Genomic DNA, 19059 nt, shown 5'->3' on the forward strand with positions numbered 1-19059 from the left:
CATGCAATAAAGGGAAAGATTAGATTATGGTGAAAAAGTTGGTTGAAGATAAATTAATGATTTGTAAGACCGCGGGCATGGACTGGTTGAGACCAGTGCTCGGTTTCTGTACTCTACCTTGTATTTTAAAGTAATATGATCGTTACTGGTGCGTCTACAATTCACTTGATACTAATACTTAAAATAATGTGCCAGGAAACTGTTACTGGAGAAGCGGGGGAAACGGAGTCAAACAGTTAAATTCAAAGCGGGGGTGGGGACGGGGAGGGAGTGAGGACCTTCTCGGTTCATTTCACGCCAGTTTAGCAGTCGGCTTGGGCTGCACCCTAACAAAAAGGCGAGTCCCCTCCACCCTCGGTAACAACGGCTGCATTCAGATAACCGTCCGATCCTAGTCACCTCTCTCCGCGGTTTATGTTTAATTAAAGCCATGCATCTTATATTTTCATAGTTATTTTTAAATAAATAAGAATGCATTAGACATGTTTCGATAACCTAATGTAAAATAATATGTTTCATCTCTACTTTACAGGTAAAACCCCAGTTTTAATTTGCAAAGATTTTGATCTTTAAATAAGAACAATCGGCTCCGTTGGTGCACCCGTGGTTAAAATAATTTACAACTTTGGAAACATTGAAATCCTACAAAATCAAAATCGCTTATCTTCGTTTTGTTGCACAAAGCGTTAGACGTAAAGGATATCTTAGAAAAATCTTTTTATTTTTTGTAATATATTTGAGCCTTTTACACAAGTAAAATTAAATGCGTTTTTGGCAGCATTCTGTAACAAATGCGGCGGGAGTGAGACGACAGGTCAGTACTTCAGGAACACGGAGACAAGAGCAAAATGCCCAGTGCGTCACATTCCACAAGGGAAATCAAATCAACTCAAATCAAAATCAGACAGAGGAAGGAGATTGCAAGTACCAGAACATGGATTCCCAATTATCGATTCCTCCTCAAACAGCCTTTTTTAGTTGTCGACCCTCGGCTGTGAAATTTGCTTGATGTTTGATCAGAAAATTAAACCCAGGACATTTTTTTTTCCTTTTCTGCCTTTTTCTTGAAAAAGCTTGATTCACAATGGAATTTGAAAGGATGTGTGTGTGTGTATGTTATTTTAATAATTCGGGCACATACTGTATAATTATATATACAATCTGTTTTCATTTTCGTTTGTGGTTTCTTTTGCATTTTATAAAGGCATCCAATTTGTATTCTGAATGATCAACGCTTCCTTCGATTATAATATAGTCTCTCTTCAGAATTGTCTATAGAGGTCAATGAAAGTACGTCACCGAACCGGGCCAGACCTGATGCGTTAATACTTAACAACGGCGCTCCAGTATGAAGGGAATTAATGGGACTGATAGAAGCGCTGACTTCCACAGAAGCAGTCTGCTTGATCCATTGTTGAGACGGCACTGCGAGGAATCCGCTCTGGGCTTTTTATAGCATTTTCGCTTCTTTTTAGTCGTGGGAGTTGTAGAGGAGTCTAGATTGTTCAATAATTCTGGACTCAGCATGACTAACGATTGGTCTATTTTGGCAGAGAAAGTCCCCATGGGAGCATCGCTCAACCCATTTTTGTAGGTCCCGTTTTTTGATAGATCGTTTTCGGCGTATCTAGTCTTGGAGATGTTCTCTTTGTCCTTCAGTGGGTTATTAGTGGAGCCTCTGCTGTTGTAGGAAGAGGGGGACGATTTGTCTTTGGTGTAAATTATGGAGGATTGATCCGGGTCCGGTTGACAACACTTGATGGAACCATCTCTGGAATTCAGTGGGGGTTCCACGGTTGGCAGTTTATCAGACCTGGTTCTTGTACTGAAAATACTGGTCCGGATCTGATTAGAAGAATCTAGGCAGATTTCCAGATCGCGACTACTGAGCGTTTTAAGGTCGCTGTTAGCCAGGCGGGCGGGGATATGGCACTCCAAAACCGAACTTGATCCGCGAAAACGCCGGAACCATTCCCAAAGTGATTTGGCTCGACAGTCGCAGATCCATTGGTTTCCATTGAGTCGGAGGTACTGGAGTGACACGAGGGGGTCCATGGTCTGTCCAGTCAGCACGGTGAGGTTATTATGAAAGAGATACAACATCCCAAGTTTGCCCAGGTCGTGGAACGCTCTCCGGTGCACCACGCTAATTCGATTCTCATGCAATAAAAGTTTGTCCAAGTTGCTCAAACCCCGGAAGACGTTTTCCGACAAACCTTTGATCCTGTTGCCGTGCAAGAACAAGGAAGTGAGATTGGCTAAGTCTACAAACAGGTCATCTCGCAATCTCTCCAAGGCGTTTCTCTGCAGGTACAGATACTGCAGCGAGCCGAGCCCCTTGAATATGCCCTTCGGTAAGTCAGACAGACCACATCTGTGGAGGTGCAAAGTGTGGAGACGCGTCAGTCCTTTGAAAACAGTTGGAATCAGATACTTGAGATTAATATTTTCTCCAATATCCAACTCCTCCAGGCGCTCCAAGCCATCAAAAGCCCCGGATTGTATAACGCTGATGTTGTTGGAGTGAAGCCACAATACGGTCAAGTTCTGGCGAGAGCTGAAACTGGAGGAGCTCACCAAGGGGATCTTGTTGTTCTGGAGAAAGATCCGTTGGCTTCTGACTGGGATCCCTTCGGGGATTGACTGGAAACCCTGCTGTTGGCAGCTGACTGTCATGGGCTCCGTGTAACACGTGCAACCCTTGGGGCAGGGCTCGGCTTTGGGGAGATAATGCAAGCAAAGCGCTAGGAAGAAGAGTCTGTTCCCTGCGAAATAAAGACAATGGTAAAGTCAATTCGACTTGCACATGAAATTTGTTTAGCATTCAAATACATTGTGTTAGGGTCATCAGTCTGCAGGAGAGGGGGTCTTGGGCTACCGCTTACTGCATCAACTGTGTTGTCGGTCAGCTCTAACTCTAGGAATTCTTTGCCGTTATATGATGGCCACCTGCATTTCACCATTATTAATCCAGATGGCCAATGCCGCTTTTTATTGACTAATGCCATCAGTTCTCTGCTCTTGAGCGTGTTAACCCATTGAATTCTGCGGGATAATTCATCTTCAATATGATTTCCAACAACCTCCCTTTCTCTCTCACACAGGGTGCATGCTAATTGAACAGGATTAGCTGCGTACGGAGCTTTAACTCAATATATTGGCATACTTGAATATGGGAAAATAAAAACGGCAGATGCAGGGAATCTGAATACATTGGCACGCGTTGCTGACATTCAGCAACAGCAAAAGCATTCCGCCTTAAGCAAAAAAGCACTGGAGTGGATCCAACTGCCGGATTCCACCCCACACTCCCCGCCCCGACACAGCTATCACCTCCACCTTGCCTGCCGTTCCTGAGACGAGAGCTGCCAAAACTATTCTGCGTATAGCGTGAACCTAACTCATGAATAAGGACAATAAATCCCAGGGCCGGAGGTGAGTTGTGGGTAGGTGGGCAGGGCAGGGGCTTTGGAGATGAGGGGTGTCTCCGTCCTCTATGTGTGGATCCCCTATGACAGAAACTTACAGCAGGTTGCGACTGTCCTCGTCTCTAAGTCCGAGAACGATTTAGGAGCGAGTGCAGAACTGCGGGCAGAACTAAAACTCTGGCAGACTGAGAAATACGGGTCCACCCTCCAGCCTCCCTGAAACAATCTCTTCTTCCCGGAAATAGTCATTACATTCTTTTTGCAATCAATCTAAATCTTACAGATTTTTTTTAGATCATTCACTTCACTCTTTACAATGAGAAGCTACTAAATCGCACCTCCAGTTCACGCTGTTCTGTCTGGTGATCTCCGCTTCTATCTAAAACAAGAGAAAATCTGCAAATGCTGGAAATGTGTATGCTGCTCGGCTTCTATGTTTGAATCTATGCTCGTTTTCCCTCGTTAGCCACTCGACCTCTATCAATCCCATTTTTCCTCTGCGTGTGTCCCAATTCCTCTTTCCGAACTCCCTCACTAACTAGTTTCTCTTTTCTATTTATTACGCCTGTATCTTATGCCCGTTTACATTTCAATCTCTGTACGTATGGTGCTATTCATTATCTGTTCATCTTCTCCTCTGACCGGTTTAGATTGCACATCTTCAACCATTTAACTTCAATCACCCCATCCGTCTGTTTCCTTTTCATACATGTGTATCTTTAACTAACTGGTCACGGCGCTCTCTGTCCTTTTATTCTGCTCTAGACTCTGGGCATCTCTAATTAGCATTATGTCCATCTTGGAATCGTTATTGCTTGCGCTCTTGCTACCTCAGTGTGCACTTCTCTCCTCTTCACCCCTCCCCCCATTCCCCTCTCTGTCCTCCACATCTGACGATATTTCTGTCGCGCCCCTGGTTTTCGTTCTGTCTCCTCACTTCCCTGGTGCTGCATGCTTTACGCGCGGGACTCGCCGCACAACTCCATCAGCCCCCATCGCCCTTTTCTGTCCCTGTCTAAAGGCGGTCCCGAGGGCTGGCACAGAGAAGGCAGTGGAAACTTTTAGGTACCAAAGCACCTGGGAACTCTGACGAGCTGCGTGCTGCATAATGAAATATCACCGAGTCTAGTAAATAGACAGACGGGCCTCTCCGGCATCCTGACAATCGCACAACCTTGGAATTTCATATTCGCTGTTAATTATACAAGAGATCAGAGCCATCTCCAGGCACGACCGGATGGATGGGGTTCCCAGCTCTGCTTTTCCCTCAATTTATTCCCCTAATTAGCATCGTGCACAACGGAACTTTTCTTGAACAATACATCTAACTTTTCATCAGGGAGTATTCGAGCCCAGGGGAGACTTATTAATTATTCCGTAGACGCGGTTCCTACCAGAGCGGGTAATAACTCCTGACATATTGAATGTCAGTTCCTGCATTAAATCACTCATCCCTTCAAACCGCGGCGCTCACTTCCTCGTCCGTACTTTCAGAAAGTGAAGAGCTGTTTCCCATTTTTAACCAGCTTTTACCAGAGCGAATTTCTGTCATCGTTTAATGCTGTACGGATCAAATAGATTTTCGGCTGGCAATGAAATAATAATAAGCACTTTTTGCGTGATGCTAGAGAAAGTTGTAGTTTGAGGTCTGATATCTCTCCTACCTTCACCCATCATCTCCTTAGCGAACTCGTTGCAGCTTCGTTGCTTTCCAGAAGGCACGGCTGTTCCGCTGCGCTGGGCGGTGGTGAGCCCTTTTCTCTAAAACCCTCGGAGCCAACACGACCCGGAGAAGTGCGGAGAGAAAGTTAAACCCGGTGCGTGCGTCTTTCGGCAGCTTGGAGAGGCAGCTCTCCCGGTGTAAGCAGCATTACTCATGGGGAAGGGGCAGGATCCACACTCAGCATCCCAATCTGTGAGCATCAAAGAGACCCAGAAGTCAGGGAAGTCCGATCCATGAGTCCCGAGGAGTTCTGAAGGAGGAAGGTAAAAGGGTGAGCGGATAAACCACTGCAATTCAGCTTCTTTTCTGCAGCGAAGTGAAGAGAATGACCCGCATTCAAGTCCGGGCGGCGAATGTCGGAAGCGCACAGCGCAGTAAGGGAATGAATGTTTTATGGAGCTTGTGGGGCGGGTTCACGTGGGCCGACGTGCCGAGAATCTGTCATCGGCAGATTGTGTGTGTGTGTGTGTGTGTGTGTGTGTGTGTGTGTGTGTGTGTGTGTGTGTGTGTGTGAGTGTGTGAGCGGGGGAAGGGAGGAAGGGAGGGACAGAAGGATGCGCCACTCCGTGAGAAACAGCAGCAAGAGAAGCTGTTTGTCTGGAGACACGGCCAGTGAGCGAGGAGAGGGCAAGGACACGCAACGAAGGAGGAAGAGAGGAGGACGGTAGATACAAGGCGCAATGTTTTCGCCAGGAAACCAGGAGGGAAGAAAGAGTTGAACCAGACTGTAGCGCGCATCGTCATATGTTCCGTGTGTATTAGAAACATGATAGTATCTGGTGTACTGTAAACTGGAGCAGGGTTCAGAGTCTGCCAGTTATCTAAAAGCTCATCTCTCCCTCCCTTTACTTTGTCAGGAAAGCCCATTGAATCCCGCCGCAGGTCGAGTACACTCCGCTGTGCATCTGCGGAGTATTAATGTAGCCATGATCCGTAACAAGTCCGGGGGAGGTGAGCCGTAGCCCGGGCAGGATTAGGCGTCTCACTCGGATCCATTTTATTCCGCGGCGCTTTACTGGCGAGCCCTGTCCATTTTGGTGGAGGTCTTGAAGTTTTGCCCGGACAGACAGTGCCTATCAAACAGCTGGGCCGTCTAACCTGAATAGTCAAGGGGCCGAGTTGAGCTCTAAATAATTCGGCAGCCTGCGTACAAGGAAATATCAGTCCTGTGCGCGACCTCTGGGACCAAAGTACAAGGCGCGTGTGAGGAGAGTGCTGCTTCCTGCAGTGACTTGCCTCGAAACACCTCGTGTGCCTCAAACAGTTTGCACTACACTAAACTGCGACTGGAAAGAACACAAACATTTCACTCCTTGAAAAAGGCTTAGTTCTTCATACCGGCGCAGTGGTTCGCACTACGCTTTACTGTACAGGACAGGACAGCCGGGTTCAATTCACGTTGCTGCCTGTAAGGAGTTCGTACCCCGTGACCTCGTGGGTTTCCTCCGAGTGCTCCGGTTTCCCAACCCAGTCCAAAGACCGACAGGTTGGTAGGCTAATTGGTCATTGAAAATTGTCCCGTGATTAAACCGGAGTATTGCTGGACCACGCCGTATCTCAACAAACATTGCTGCCCAAGAGTTTCATATCTGATACACGCTCTAGGACTTAAACCCCTTTATACTACCTATAAGGCCATAAATCCATTAGACATAGGCCAGAATTAGGCCATTCAGCCCATTGAGAATGCTCTGCCATTCCACCATAGCTCTCAACCCAATTATTATCTCTCTCACCCCCATTCTCCCACCTTCTCCCCCTAACTTTTGACACCCTTAATAATCAAGAACCTATTAACTCCACTTTAATTATATCAAAGTCTTGGCCTCCACAGCTGTCTGTGGCAATGAATTCCACAGATTCATTGCCTTGTGGCTAAATAAGTTCCTCTTCATCTTTGTGTTGGGCACGTGGCCAAGTGGTTAAGGTGTTCGTCTAGTGATCTGAAGGTCGCTAGTTCGAGCCTGTGGCAGTGCGTTTGTGTCCTTGAGCAAGGCACTTAACCACACATTGCTCTAGTGTCTGTGTGAGGAGTGGCATCCCACACAGACTTCCAATTTGCACCTTGTAAGGCATGAAAATGCCCAACGCAGGCCTCTCATGGTCTAAGCCGATGTTCTCTCTCCCCTCCCCTCCCCTTACCTCTGTTCTAAAGTATTCTGAGGCTGTGGTCCTAGACTCCCCCACTATAGGAAACATTTTCTCCCTACCTACTCTATGCAGGCCTTCCAATAGTTAATAGGTTTCAATGAGGTCTCCTCTCATACTTCTAAATTCCATTGTGTACAGGTCCAGGTCAATTAACCTTTTCATTCCTGGGATCATTCTCATGAACCTCCCCTGGACTCTTTCCCTCATCCTCTCCAGGACTTCTGCACCCACAGACACAGATACTAAGAGCTACACAGAGCTGACCTGCATTCAAGTGCACAGTTCTCTCAGAACAACACTACCCCTCACCCCCCACCCCCCCAGGACTTCTATCCATCCAGGATATCAACATTCTTCTCAGGGCAAGAACTTCAGTCTCTCCAGAATATTTAACCATCTGAAACAATGCTTCCTTCAACAGAACATCTACCCCAACAGAACAACCCAACTCTCCAAGACTGTGTTATCTTCCCAGGACAGTTGCAGAGTGGTTACTGAACTGAAGGAAGATAGTCAGTCCATGAGTTCATGCTAACTTTTTGTAAAAGCAATTCCAACAAGTGGGAGCCACTACTCTCTTCCCTGCCTCACAAGCTCGAAATGTGTGTAATTTGCAAATATTGAAGCAGTGTCCAAGGCTACTAGTTAAGGAAGACAATGATTTTAGTGCCATGCCTCTACCCTTTCCTCTGCAAGACTGTAAAACCTTTCATAATTACTGATGTAGGGTTCTGATGCATCGTATCGACCCAAAGTTTCAACAGTTCCTAACACCTAACATCTGTTTGATGCTCTACATTCCTCCAGCAGTTTGTTTACTTTCCCTTGGAAACTCCTTTTCATTTCCTGCAACTTACCCAATTTTCTATCTTATGGTTATAGTTCCTCTTTTTCCATGGTTTTCAAGGTAACAAGGAGGCACCATATAAATCTCATTTGGAAGTGCATAGCTCTCTGAATGAACAAACAACACCGCTATCAAGTTGGTCAGAGACAATCTCCCTTTAATAAATCCATACAGACTCCAATTAAATCACATTAGTATCTGCTAATTCTATGTCTTGGTATCGTAAACACGAGGAATTCTGCAGATGCTGGAAATTCAAGCAACACACATCAAATTTGCTGGTGAACGCAGCAGGCCAGGCAGCATCTCTAGGAAGAGGTACAGTCGACCTTTCAGGCTGAGACCCTTCGTCAGGACTAACTGAAGGAAGAGCTAGTAAGAGATTTGAAAGTGGGATGGGGGAGGGGGAGATCCAAAATGATAGGAGAAGACAGGAGGGGGAGGGATGTCGCCTCACTTCACCTGTGAGTTGGCTGGAGTGATATACTGCGTCCGGTGCTTGCGTTGTAGCCTTCTATATATTGGCGAGACCCGACGCAGACTGGGAGATCCTTTTGCTGAACACCTACAGAGAAAGCAGGATCTCCCAGTGGCCACACATTTTAATTCCACATCCCATTCCCATTCTGATATATCTGTCCACGGCCTCCTCTACTGTAAAGATGAAGCCACACTCAGGTTGGAGGAGCAACACCTTATATTCCATCTGGGTAGCCTCCAACCTGATGGCATGAACATCGACTTCTCTAACTTTCGCTCATGCCCCACCTCCCCCTCGTACCCCATCCGTTATTTATTTATATACACACATTCTTTCTCTCTCTCTTCTTTTTCTCCCCTGTCCCTCTGACTATACCCCTTGCCCATCCTTTGGGTTTCCCCCCCTCCCCCTTTTCCTTCTCCCTGGTCCTCCTGTCCCATGATCCTCTCATATCCCTTTTGCCAATCACCTGTCCAGCTCTTGGCTCCATCCCTCCCCCTCCTGTCTTCTCCTATCATTTTGGATCTCCCCCTCCCTCTCCCACTTTCAAATCTCTTACTAGCTCTTCCTTCATTTAGTCCTAATGAAGGGTCTCGGCCCGCAACGTCGACTGTATCTCTTCCTAGAGATGCTGCCTGGCCTGCTGTGTTCACCAGCAAATTTGATCTGTGTTGTTGTTTCTTAGTATTGTGACTTTATCGTAGTCCACCACTAAAGTTAAATGGATTATCCTTCAGCTACTGTGATTATCCCCACATCCGCTTTTGCACACAAGTGCAACATTTGCAGTTTTCCAAACACAAGGCATAATCAATGAACCATCAGATATTTGAAAGATCATGACCAATGCCTCAACTTTTTTTTCCTCCCACTTTTTTGTCAGCTTTTTCAGATGCATTCCATGATTTATCTACTTTAGTGCAGACGGTTTTTCAGTACCTCCATGTTTTCAGTTTTTAACGCAAATAGGATCTCTGCTACATCTTCCTTTACTGAGACCCTGACAAATCTGATTCTCTGGTGAAGAATGGTGAGAAAAAAATTGTACCTGTTCCAAGAAGAAACCCTTTTGTTCTCTGTTTACAACTCTTTTCATTTTCTCATGCTTACAAAATATCCTTGGACTCTCTTTTACGTCTGGTGCCAGCACCTTCTCATTCTCTCTCTTACTGTTAAAAAAAAACCTTCTTTCAGCTTTCTGTAATCAGCCCATTTCTCACTTATGTTAACAATCCGACATCTGTCATATTTTTGCCTCTTTGTTCTATTTTACTCACCTCCTCCAGCATCATCTCACGTTATCCAAGATATTTACTCCTTCCTCCATCACACTTAAATGCCACCAGGATACTGACTGCCCCTCATCAAACTCAGGGCACTAGGTACACGGTACGACTCTGCCCACCCCTTCACTTCACAAATCACTTCAGGCTTCCAGTTTACCCTCTTCAATACTTCAGGAGAGACATTTCCCCCAGCACACCACTCACCTCCACCTTTGCTTTCAGACTCTGTTCAGTAGCTGAACTATATTTAACACACAATATGGGCGGGCAAATTTGATTTATATTCAGTGTGAAACTCACCATATTTTTAAAGTAATGACACAACTCTAGTGTTTTAGCAATGCAAATTGTTAGAATGGTGGCATGCTGAATATTGCTGATTATTATTACTTCTCAAGATGACAATTAAAAACTCTCTGTTTCCAACAATTCCAAATTAGAACCATCCCAGATTCAGATGCCAAGCAGGATTTAAAAAAAACCCTCTTGCAGCCAGGAACGCAGCTTCTGAGCATAATCTGTGGCAGACTCCGCTACAGCTGTTGACAGCCAGCAAAGGTTGCCGGCCAACAGCAAGCTAGGAATCCTGGTGTAAACCAACACATGCCATCTGAAACGGACACCGATAGACAGTAACTCCCAAGTCAAGGTCAAAACCTGTCATGTGCCCCATTCTAAAGACAAACCTGCATGTGGAGGGGTGGACAGCAGATATGTTGGCATCAGTGATAAGGAGAAAGAATCAAACTGGTCACGTAAAGGAATTGAAAGTTAGTATTAGTGGTAGTATTGGGGGTTATTTCATGTTGTACGATATTGGCGTGAGATGGAGATGGGCTAGAAGGAGGTGGCAGGTTAAATATAATGTTGCAACTTTATAAAACTCTGGTTAGGCCACATCTGGAGTATTGCATACAGTCCTGGTCACCCTGCTATAGGAAGGATGTAGAGGCTTTGGAGGGGGTGCAGAAGAGGATTACCAGGATGCTGCCTGGTTTAGAGGGCATGTGCTGTCATGAGAGGCTGGATGAAATTAGGCTGTTTTCTCTGAAGTGCGGAGGCTGACAGGAAGATCTGATAGTGGTTTATACGATTATGAGAGGCATGGATAAAGCAGACATTTCTTGGGGTTGAAATATCTAATACCAGAGGCCATGCTTTGAACATGAGAGGGGTAGATTCAAGGGGGATGTGAGGGTAAGTTTTTTACTCAGAGAATCATGGATGCCTGGAATGCACTGGCTGGTATGGTGGTAGATGTAACTACATTAGTGGCTTTTAAGAGACGTTTATATAGACACATGGATATAAGGAAGGTGGAGGGATATGGACATCGTGTACGTAGGAGGGATTAGAGTTTGGATATTTTTGGTTTGATTTTTAGTTGGGTCAGCACAGCATTGTGGGCCAAATGGCCTGTTCCTGTGCTGTACTCTTCTATTTTCTATGCTCTATAAGTCTTCAGGAAGGAATGACAGGAAAGGTGTATTTCAGAATCAATGAACACATTAAAACAAAACTAGATATTAAGATTAAATCTTACCATTGATTAATATCTGTCACATTTCAGAATTTGTATTTCTTACACATGGGAAGTGTGTGTCTTACTCGCACCTGTGACTCAAGTATCGCATTCATAAAACCACTTAAAATAATATTTCTAATAACGATAACTAGCAAGAACAAAAATATATAATGTTAAACTGGCAGCACAAGGCAAAGACGATCAATGATATTGCTCAGAATGTGACCAGTTTACTCTCATTTTGTTCTGTCAGCAATCTAAGGGCATAGTCCTAAAAATAAAGTAGTAGTGCTTCTGTAGTGGTTCTCCAGTCTGCTGGCATTGCCTCAGCAGAAAATTGGCAGAAACCCTGGAGAAAGGATGTGAATAAGTGCCTACATCATCTCCGTAGAATTATGTAGTGACGACAGGAGATCAAGAGAAATCCCGTCAAATACTGATTAATGTTTCCAGCAAAATGGATTGTGTGGCAACATCATTTGCCACTGACCCTTTTTTTTCATGGCACAGATGCCTTTCTGAGCATCAATTACTGTCAGAAATGAATTCAACAGCATCAACACAAAATGCGGGAGGAACTCAGGAAGTCAAGCAAGATTTATGGAGCAGAAAGAAACAGTCAGAGTTTTGGGACGAGACCCTTCAGCAGCACTGGGAAGGAAGGGAACAGCAGCCACACCCACAACACCCACCCTCATCCTCCTCATTGCAAAGTAAAAAAAAGCTACTGGATATTTGAAATAGAAGAAGAAAAAAATGCTGGAAACACAAGGTCTGATAAAATTGTTTCTCCAGAGATACTGCCTGACATGTTGAGTGTTTCCAGCATTTTCTGTTATTCCTGCACAAACCATTACCCTGTTTGAAGACTGCAAGCCCATGGCTGTTTATTGCCTTGACTAGCTTCATAAATCCCAATATTATTATTCCAATAGATTATTGGTGGCATTGTTCTTACCAGCTGTAGCATTTGATAAGGCATCGGTCTAAGACACAGGAGAAAAATGAGGACATTCAGCCCATCAAGCCTATTCTGCCATTCCATCATGGCCGATTTACTATCCCACTCAACTCCATTCTCCTGCCTTCCTTCACCTTGTAACTTCCAACCTGTTTGTGTTTGGAAGTTTGGCTCACAGAGCCATTGCTTATTGTTTTTGACTGTAGCAAATCTCTTTCCTTTAACGAAGGAGCTCACTGTGTGTTTGTGTAAGTGAACCACTGTCATTTAAATCAAATTAAAACCACCCAGTAACAGTGCAGAGCTTAAAACAAACCAACTGTCAAATTTATGCATTAAATAACATTAAATAAAATGTTCTGATGAATGTGTCATATTCTTTTTAATGCTTTAAAATTGATTTGCAATTACCCAAACCTCCATCAAGCGACATGTAAGATTATTACTAATGACCAATATTCTGTTTGACTAATACCAGCACATCCAGAACCGATGCAAGGGTAGAAAAGAGTTAATTTATCAACTTATCTATTATTTTTCTTACTGCTTTCATTGAACCTATTCTACTTGGACTCAGTCTTTACTCATTAATGAAAAGCCTTTGTCATGAACAATATTGACTTGTTGATCCTGATGTTGGGTGGTGTGGAGGAGATACAGTACATCTCTGTCAAAGGAGGTGTAAAGTGCTCCTTCCCTCCACTAGCCTGTAGGTCACCCTTGGGCAAGGTGTAGCACCTGCTTAGCCCTTCAGTCAGGTCACGTGAAGCCATGGGAGCAGGGAGTGGATGGTCATATCAACAGCTGGTGCACATCGCAGGTTCTGGTTCTGCGACCACTGCCACCAGGTAGACAGTCTCTGAAGAGTACTGATATTTTCTAGGGTCACCTGTCTCGTAAAGGCACTGCCCAGAGGAAGCTTTGTAGTAAATGTTTTGATATTTAGAAACTCTTCATTTCATTAATTTTGAGACATCTTCGCTTTACAGAATTTTTTTTGCATGTGCTAAGACTTTTGCACAGTATTGTACATACTGCCAAACAAAGAGTATTATACCATCCAGACTATTGGTTTCCTTTGGTGGCACAAGGGACCGCAGATGCAGGAATATGGAGCAACATTGAAAGAAGCTGGAAGAACTCAGCGGGTCAGGCAGCATCTACGGAGGGAAATGAACTTCCAACATGATGAAGGGTCTTGATCTGAAACTTCATTTGTTCATTTCTCTCTGTAGATGTTGCCTGACCTGCTAAGTTCTTCCAACTCCTTTGTGCGTTGCTATTGGTTTCATTTAACATGTTGAAAACATTAATCAAATCACTTTTTAATTTTGAAATTACAAAGAATATCACCCTAGATTTTTGTAATTTAACTTTTTGAAGTCCAGGTATCATTCTGGCAAATTTACAGAGCACTTTTGGCAAAGTGAATATATCCTTATTCTTCAGAGTGGAGTCCAGAAACATGCACAGTAGAAGTCCAACTTGATTTCATAATGACCCAAGCATTGAGTTCACACCATTTTACTCTCGATGTGAAGATTGGCATTCCACTTGTCTTGCTGACTACTTGCCATACCCAACAATGTTACTCTAATGACCTAAGGACATGGATTTCCCCGGTTCTCTTTGGACTGTTACTGCATGATTTAGGAAGTGCTCCATATTATCCACTTCAGGTTCAAAGTGGATAACCTCACATTTACTTTTGGGGAAATCTATTTGCCACAAGTTATCCACTTCCTCAATCTATCAATATATTTTTGGAACAATGCGTCAATCCACAGTACTCACAGTGCCACTGACTTTTGGCAAACTTGGGTATGGGGCTCTTTTAATCCAATCATTCAGGTCATCCAGTGCACTGAATAAAGTAGCACAAATAGATTCCCTTTTGACTCCATCAGCCATATCCTGCCAACGTAAATATTTGCCTACTATCCTGTGTTCCTTTCCCCATTCCACACAGAAAAGCTCACCAACCCCCAGCAGCTGATGCAGTCACCCGGTCAGGCTCTTTGATTACTTCCCTGAATATCGGCCTCTCTATCTCCTTCTGAAATCATGGGTTTTTCTCCCCATCAGCTACTGGCTTTCTCCTTTGGCCACTGGTCTGACTATATATATGTATTTATTGTAATTTATTGTTTTTTAAGTATTGCACTGCTGTCGCAAAACGACAAACTTCACGACGTGTCAGTGATAGTGTCGGATTCTGATTCTGTCTCACCGCCACCGCGATCCTCTTTATACTGACTTTCTCCCCTCTCCACTCCTGATGTCAGGTTTCAACCTAAAACATCGATAATTCCTTTCCCTCATAGATGTTGCCCAACTGCTGAGTTCCTCCAGCAGATTGCTTGTTGCTCTAGCTGCCAGGACCTGCAGTCTCTTGTGTTCTGGTCTAGACATGTGATTACTTGCTGAGTGGAATCTGTTAATGAGCTGCCATGGGAAAGTTCTACTGATATGTTTGGTTTTGCTGAGTATTTCACTCATCATCACCTCCCTCCCCCCCCCCCCCCCCACCCTGCACCCTTTCAATTGTCCTTCAAGACATTGGGACTGTAGTCTTTGTTTTTGTTGGAAAGCATTGACTTTGTGATTTAGAATTATTTTCATGGGAAAGGGTGAGCAAAACGTGATAGCACACTTTATATTATCAGCAACACAGGTTTAATTCTCACCACTCTCTGTAAGAAGTTTTTACATTCTCCCCAAGACCATGTGGGTTACCTCTGGGTGCTCTGGATTCCTCCCACAATTCAAAGATGTACCAGTTGATTGGTTAATTGGTCACTGTAAATTGTCCCATGATTAGGCTAGGGTTAAATCAGGGGTTGTTGGGTGGTGCGGCTCAAAGGACTGGAAGGGTCTTTTCCACATTGTATCTTAATAAATATATGGATAAATACGATTTGAACATGTTATGTCTTTTTCAAGTTGCAGAATTGAGGGATGAAGGAGTAAATGTTGTAGAAGTTCAACTCCCACATACACTCAGGTGTGAACACACCTGTACGCCTGCTCTTTATGCAAGTATTTAATCAGCCAATCACGTGACAGCAACTCAGTGCATAAAGGCATGTTGACATGGAAAAGTGGTTCAGTTGTCGATTTGACCAAACATCAGAATAGGGAAATATTCTGATCTAAGTGACTTTGACCATGGAATGATTGTTGGTGTCAGATGGGGTGCTCTGAGTACCTCAGAAACTGGTGATTTCCTGCGATTTTCATGCACAACAATCTCTAGAGTTTATAGAGAATGATTGAGAAACTAAAAAAAAACATCCAGTGAGCTGCAGTTCTCTGGGTGAAAACGCCTTGCTAATGAGAGAGGTCAGAGGAGAATGGCCAGACTGGTTCAAGCTGACGGGGAGGCAAGCGTAACTCAAATAACCACAAGTTACAGCAGTGATGTGTAGAGGAGCATTTCTGATTGCACAACACGTCGAACCTTGAAGTGGATGGGCTACCGCAGAAGAGAGACCAATGACCACTCAGTGGCCACTTTATTAAGCACAGAAGGTGCCTAATAAAATGGTCACTCAGGTATGTTCATAGTTTTCTGCTGTTGTAGCCCATCTACTTTATGTTTATGTACGTTTAAGTTACAAGTGAAAGAAATGGAGAGGGGGAGGCTTGATGAAAGGGATTAAGAACAACAGAGAGGGGACTCTTTTAGTTTATTGATTCTTGGCCTGACACTTCAGCTTGGTTCATTCTCAATGGAACATTTATAAAAAGCTTAAACAAGGAGCGCTGCCGCTAGGGACCAGCATCCATCTCCAAGGATGCCCACCATCCAGGGCATGCACTCTTCTTGCTACTGCTATCAGGAAGGAAGCACAGGAACCTTGGTTCCCACACCACCAGGTTCAGGAACAGTTATGACCCTTCAACGATCAGGCTCCTGAACCAACGCGGATAACTTCACTCACCACAATACTGAACAGATCAACTGATAGACTCTACAACTCATGTTCTCAGTATTATTTATACGTTTGTTTCTTTATTTACTATGATTAATATCATTATTATTATTTTTTTATTTTGTACTTGCACATTTTGGCTTGTTTTGCACATCAGCCATTTGTCAGTCTTTTTGTGTAGTTTTTTCATCGATTTGATAGTATTTCTTTGTTCTACTATGCATGCCTACAAAAAAGAAAGAACCACAGGGTAGTATATGGTGACATGCACGTACATTGATAATAAATTTATTTTGAACTTTGAACTCTGAACCACTTCCTTCATACATTGATGATTTCCATTGGGATTTTTGCTTGCTTTTCATAACTGCATTTGAAATAGTAGTTTATTCTACTGTTATATTGGTTGGATAAAGTCAATAATTAACTGTAACTATGAAAATCAAGTTCCATTTAAATTAAATGTGATTCCAGCATTCTTGGTGACATTTTGGGATCACATATTCCTCCGCTGTACAATTAGGACCTTTAGTTTCTGGTGACTAAGCCAAATTCTTGTTTTATTATGTTGGATTCAGCAAATATTATTGGTCTCTGGAGAATCAAAGTTCGTGATTCTGCCAATTTTCCAGCAGAACTGTACCTCTGAGGCCTTGAATATAATTTGTTTTTGGAGCATGCGTTCCAGCCGTTAAATATTGATATATTGGAAAACTATTTGCATCAGGACTCTTAGAAACATATCAAAGCATCTAACTATGACATTTTTTGAGTTTTGTAATTGTAATGTTGCAAACAGATTTCATAGTCAATTGGTATTCAGGAAGATCCCAAAAACAGCAAATGAGATTAATATTTTCAGCATATGGAGGGACAATTCATTCTTCGGTAGAATTATCTAATTAATTTTCTTTCTCTCCTCTTTCCCTTAGCCATGTATTTTTTTCAACTCTATTGTATGTTATAATTTGAATCGGCTTGTGCTGTGGTTTTGGTAGTATTCTCTCAGATAAAGTCACTCATTGTGTGAAAAAAAACAAAAAAAATCTCATTCTGTCTGTTTCTTTCACAAAGCTACTTAAAATCTGTACCCTTTGAATATTGATCTTTCAGCTACTTAGAAACATTGCCTCTTATTTAATCAGTATGATATTGAATACTTCTGTCATAACTCCCAGTATAAACCTTTATGTTCCAAGGACAAGGTGGAGAAGCGTAGCTTTTCTCTCTGCATAACTAACATACTCAGTCTTGCTACCATTTCTGTAAATCTATTAAATTGACTTCCTTCCTAAAGTAAGGCATCCAAGATTGAACAAAGGGCTCTAGCCAGTGCCTATTACTGGCTTTTAAAGACCTTTACTAAACCCTTTGCTCTTATATTCTGGGCCTATTAATTAAACCAAAGATACCTTTTTCAGCATATTTTTCATATTGTCCATCTACCATCAAAGGTTTGTATGCATACACTACCAAGGCTTTTTTCCTCGCATTCTTAAAAAAAATTGTCAGTCTCTATTGCCTTATCTCATTCATCCTGAATTAAGTTCAAAGACCAGGTAACTTCGTTATAAAATTACGTATACTGTATGACACCATATGCAATCCTGAGAATAATTTTCTTGCAGGCATTCATAGTAGAACAAAGAAATACAACAAAATTTATGAAAGTACACATAAAGTCAGACAAGTAACTAATGCGCAAAAGAAGTCAAACTGCAAAACCAAAAAAAAATAAATTAATAAATACATAAATACTGAGAAAATAAGTTGTAGAGGTCTTGAAAGTAAATCCACAGGTTGTGGAATCAGTTCAGTACTGAGGTGAGTAATGTTATCCACACTGGTTCAGGAGCCAGATGGTTGTAGGGTAATAACTGCTGGTGTGGGACCTAAGGCTCCTGAAGCCTCCTGCCTATTGGCAGCAACAAGAAGAGAGTTTGGCCTGGATGGTGGAGGTCCTTGATGATAGATGCTGCTTTCTTGTGGCAGCACTCCCTCAGTGATGGGGAGGGCTTTGCCTGCGATGGATTGGGTTGTATTCACCACCTTTTGTAGGCTTTTCTGTTCTCTAGTTAAGTTTCACCTGATGCATGCCTCCTCATTTCACCAGTGTACTGAACTCTGTCGCTAACTTTCTCATTGTTCACGATAATTTTTAGTTCCACATCATCTGCGGAAACTAAGATATTAACGTGTTCTTTCAATGCAGGAAAGATAACATTGCAGTGTCCTGTATGAAAAGCAACTACCTACCATTACCAAAGGCCAACTGAAAGTCTTGAATGACTACTGTTAAGTGGTACTGACTTCACACATCATAAAGACCCGAGAGAGGGTGGTCCTGGCTCACCTCTGACACCTGGTCAGATCAGCGCTCCATCCCCTGTAGTTTGCCTACTAGGAGCACATTGGAGTTGACGACCTTGTCTTCTACCTGCTGAACAGAGCCTACTTCCATTTGTGTAAGGAAGGCAACACTGTGAGGATCATGTTCTTTTTGATTTCTCAAGTTCCTTCAATGCCAGACAGCCCTCATTGCTGGGGAAAAGCTCCACTCATTGCAGGTTGGCACTTCCATTGTATCCTGGATAATGGACTACCTGACTGGCAGACCACAGATTGAGCACCTTCATAGCCGTGTGTCAGACATGGTTATAAGCAGCACTGGGGCCCCACAGTGGAGTGTACTGGCTCCCTTCCTGTTTACCCTGTATACCTT

General features: G+C 43.4%; 1 protein-coding gene across 1 annotated transcript; it reads right to left on the reverse strand.

Annotated features, from left to right (window-relative positions):
* Positions 1-745: 745 nt before the first annotated feature.
* On the reverse strand, positions 746-5503 carry rtn4r (reticulon 4 receptor). Its single transcript, XM_072247569.1, has 2 exons — positions 5093-5503; positions 746-2765 (listed from the first exon to the last, which is right to left on the reverse strand). The coding sequence occupies exons 1-2, from the start codon at positions 5103-5105 to the stop codon at positions 1330-1332; spliced, it is 1449 nt and encodes a 482-aa protein (XP_072103670.1). The 5' UTR covers positions 5106-5503; the 3' UTR covers positions 746-1329.
* Between the last annotated feature and the right edge of the window lie 13556 nt (positions 5504-19059).

The sequence above is a fragment of the Mobula birostris genome, chromosome 31 (assembly GCF_030028105.1).
Source record: "Mobula birostris isolate sMobBir1 chromosome 31, sMobBir1.hap1, whole genome shotgun sequence".
NCBI lineage: Eukaryota > Metazoa > Chordata > Chondrichthyes > Myliobatiformes > Myliobatidae > Mobula > Mobula birostris.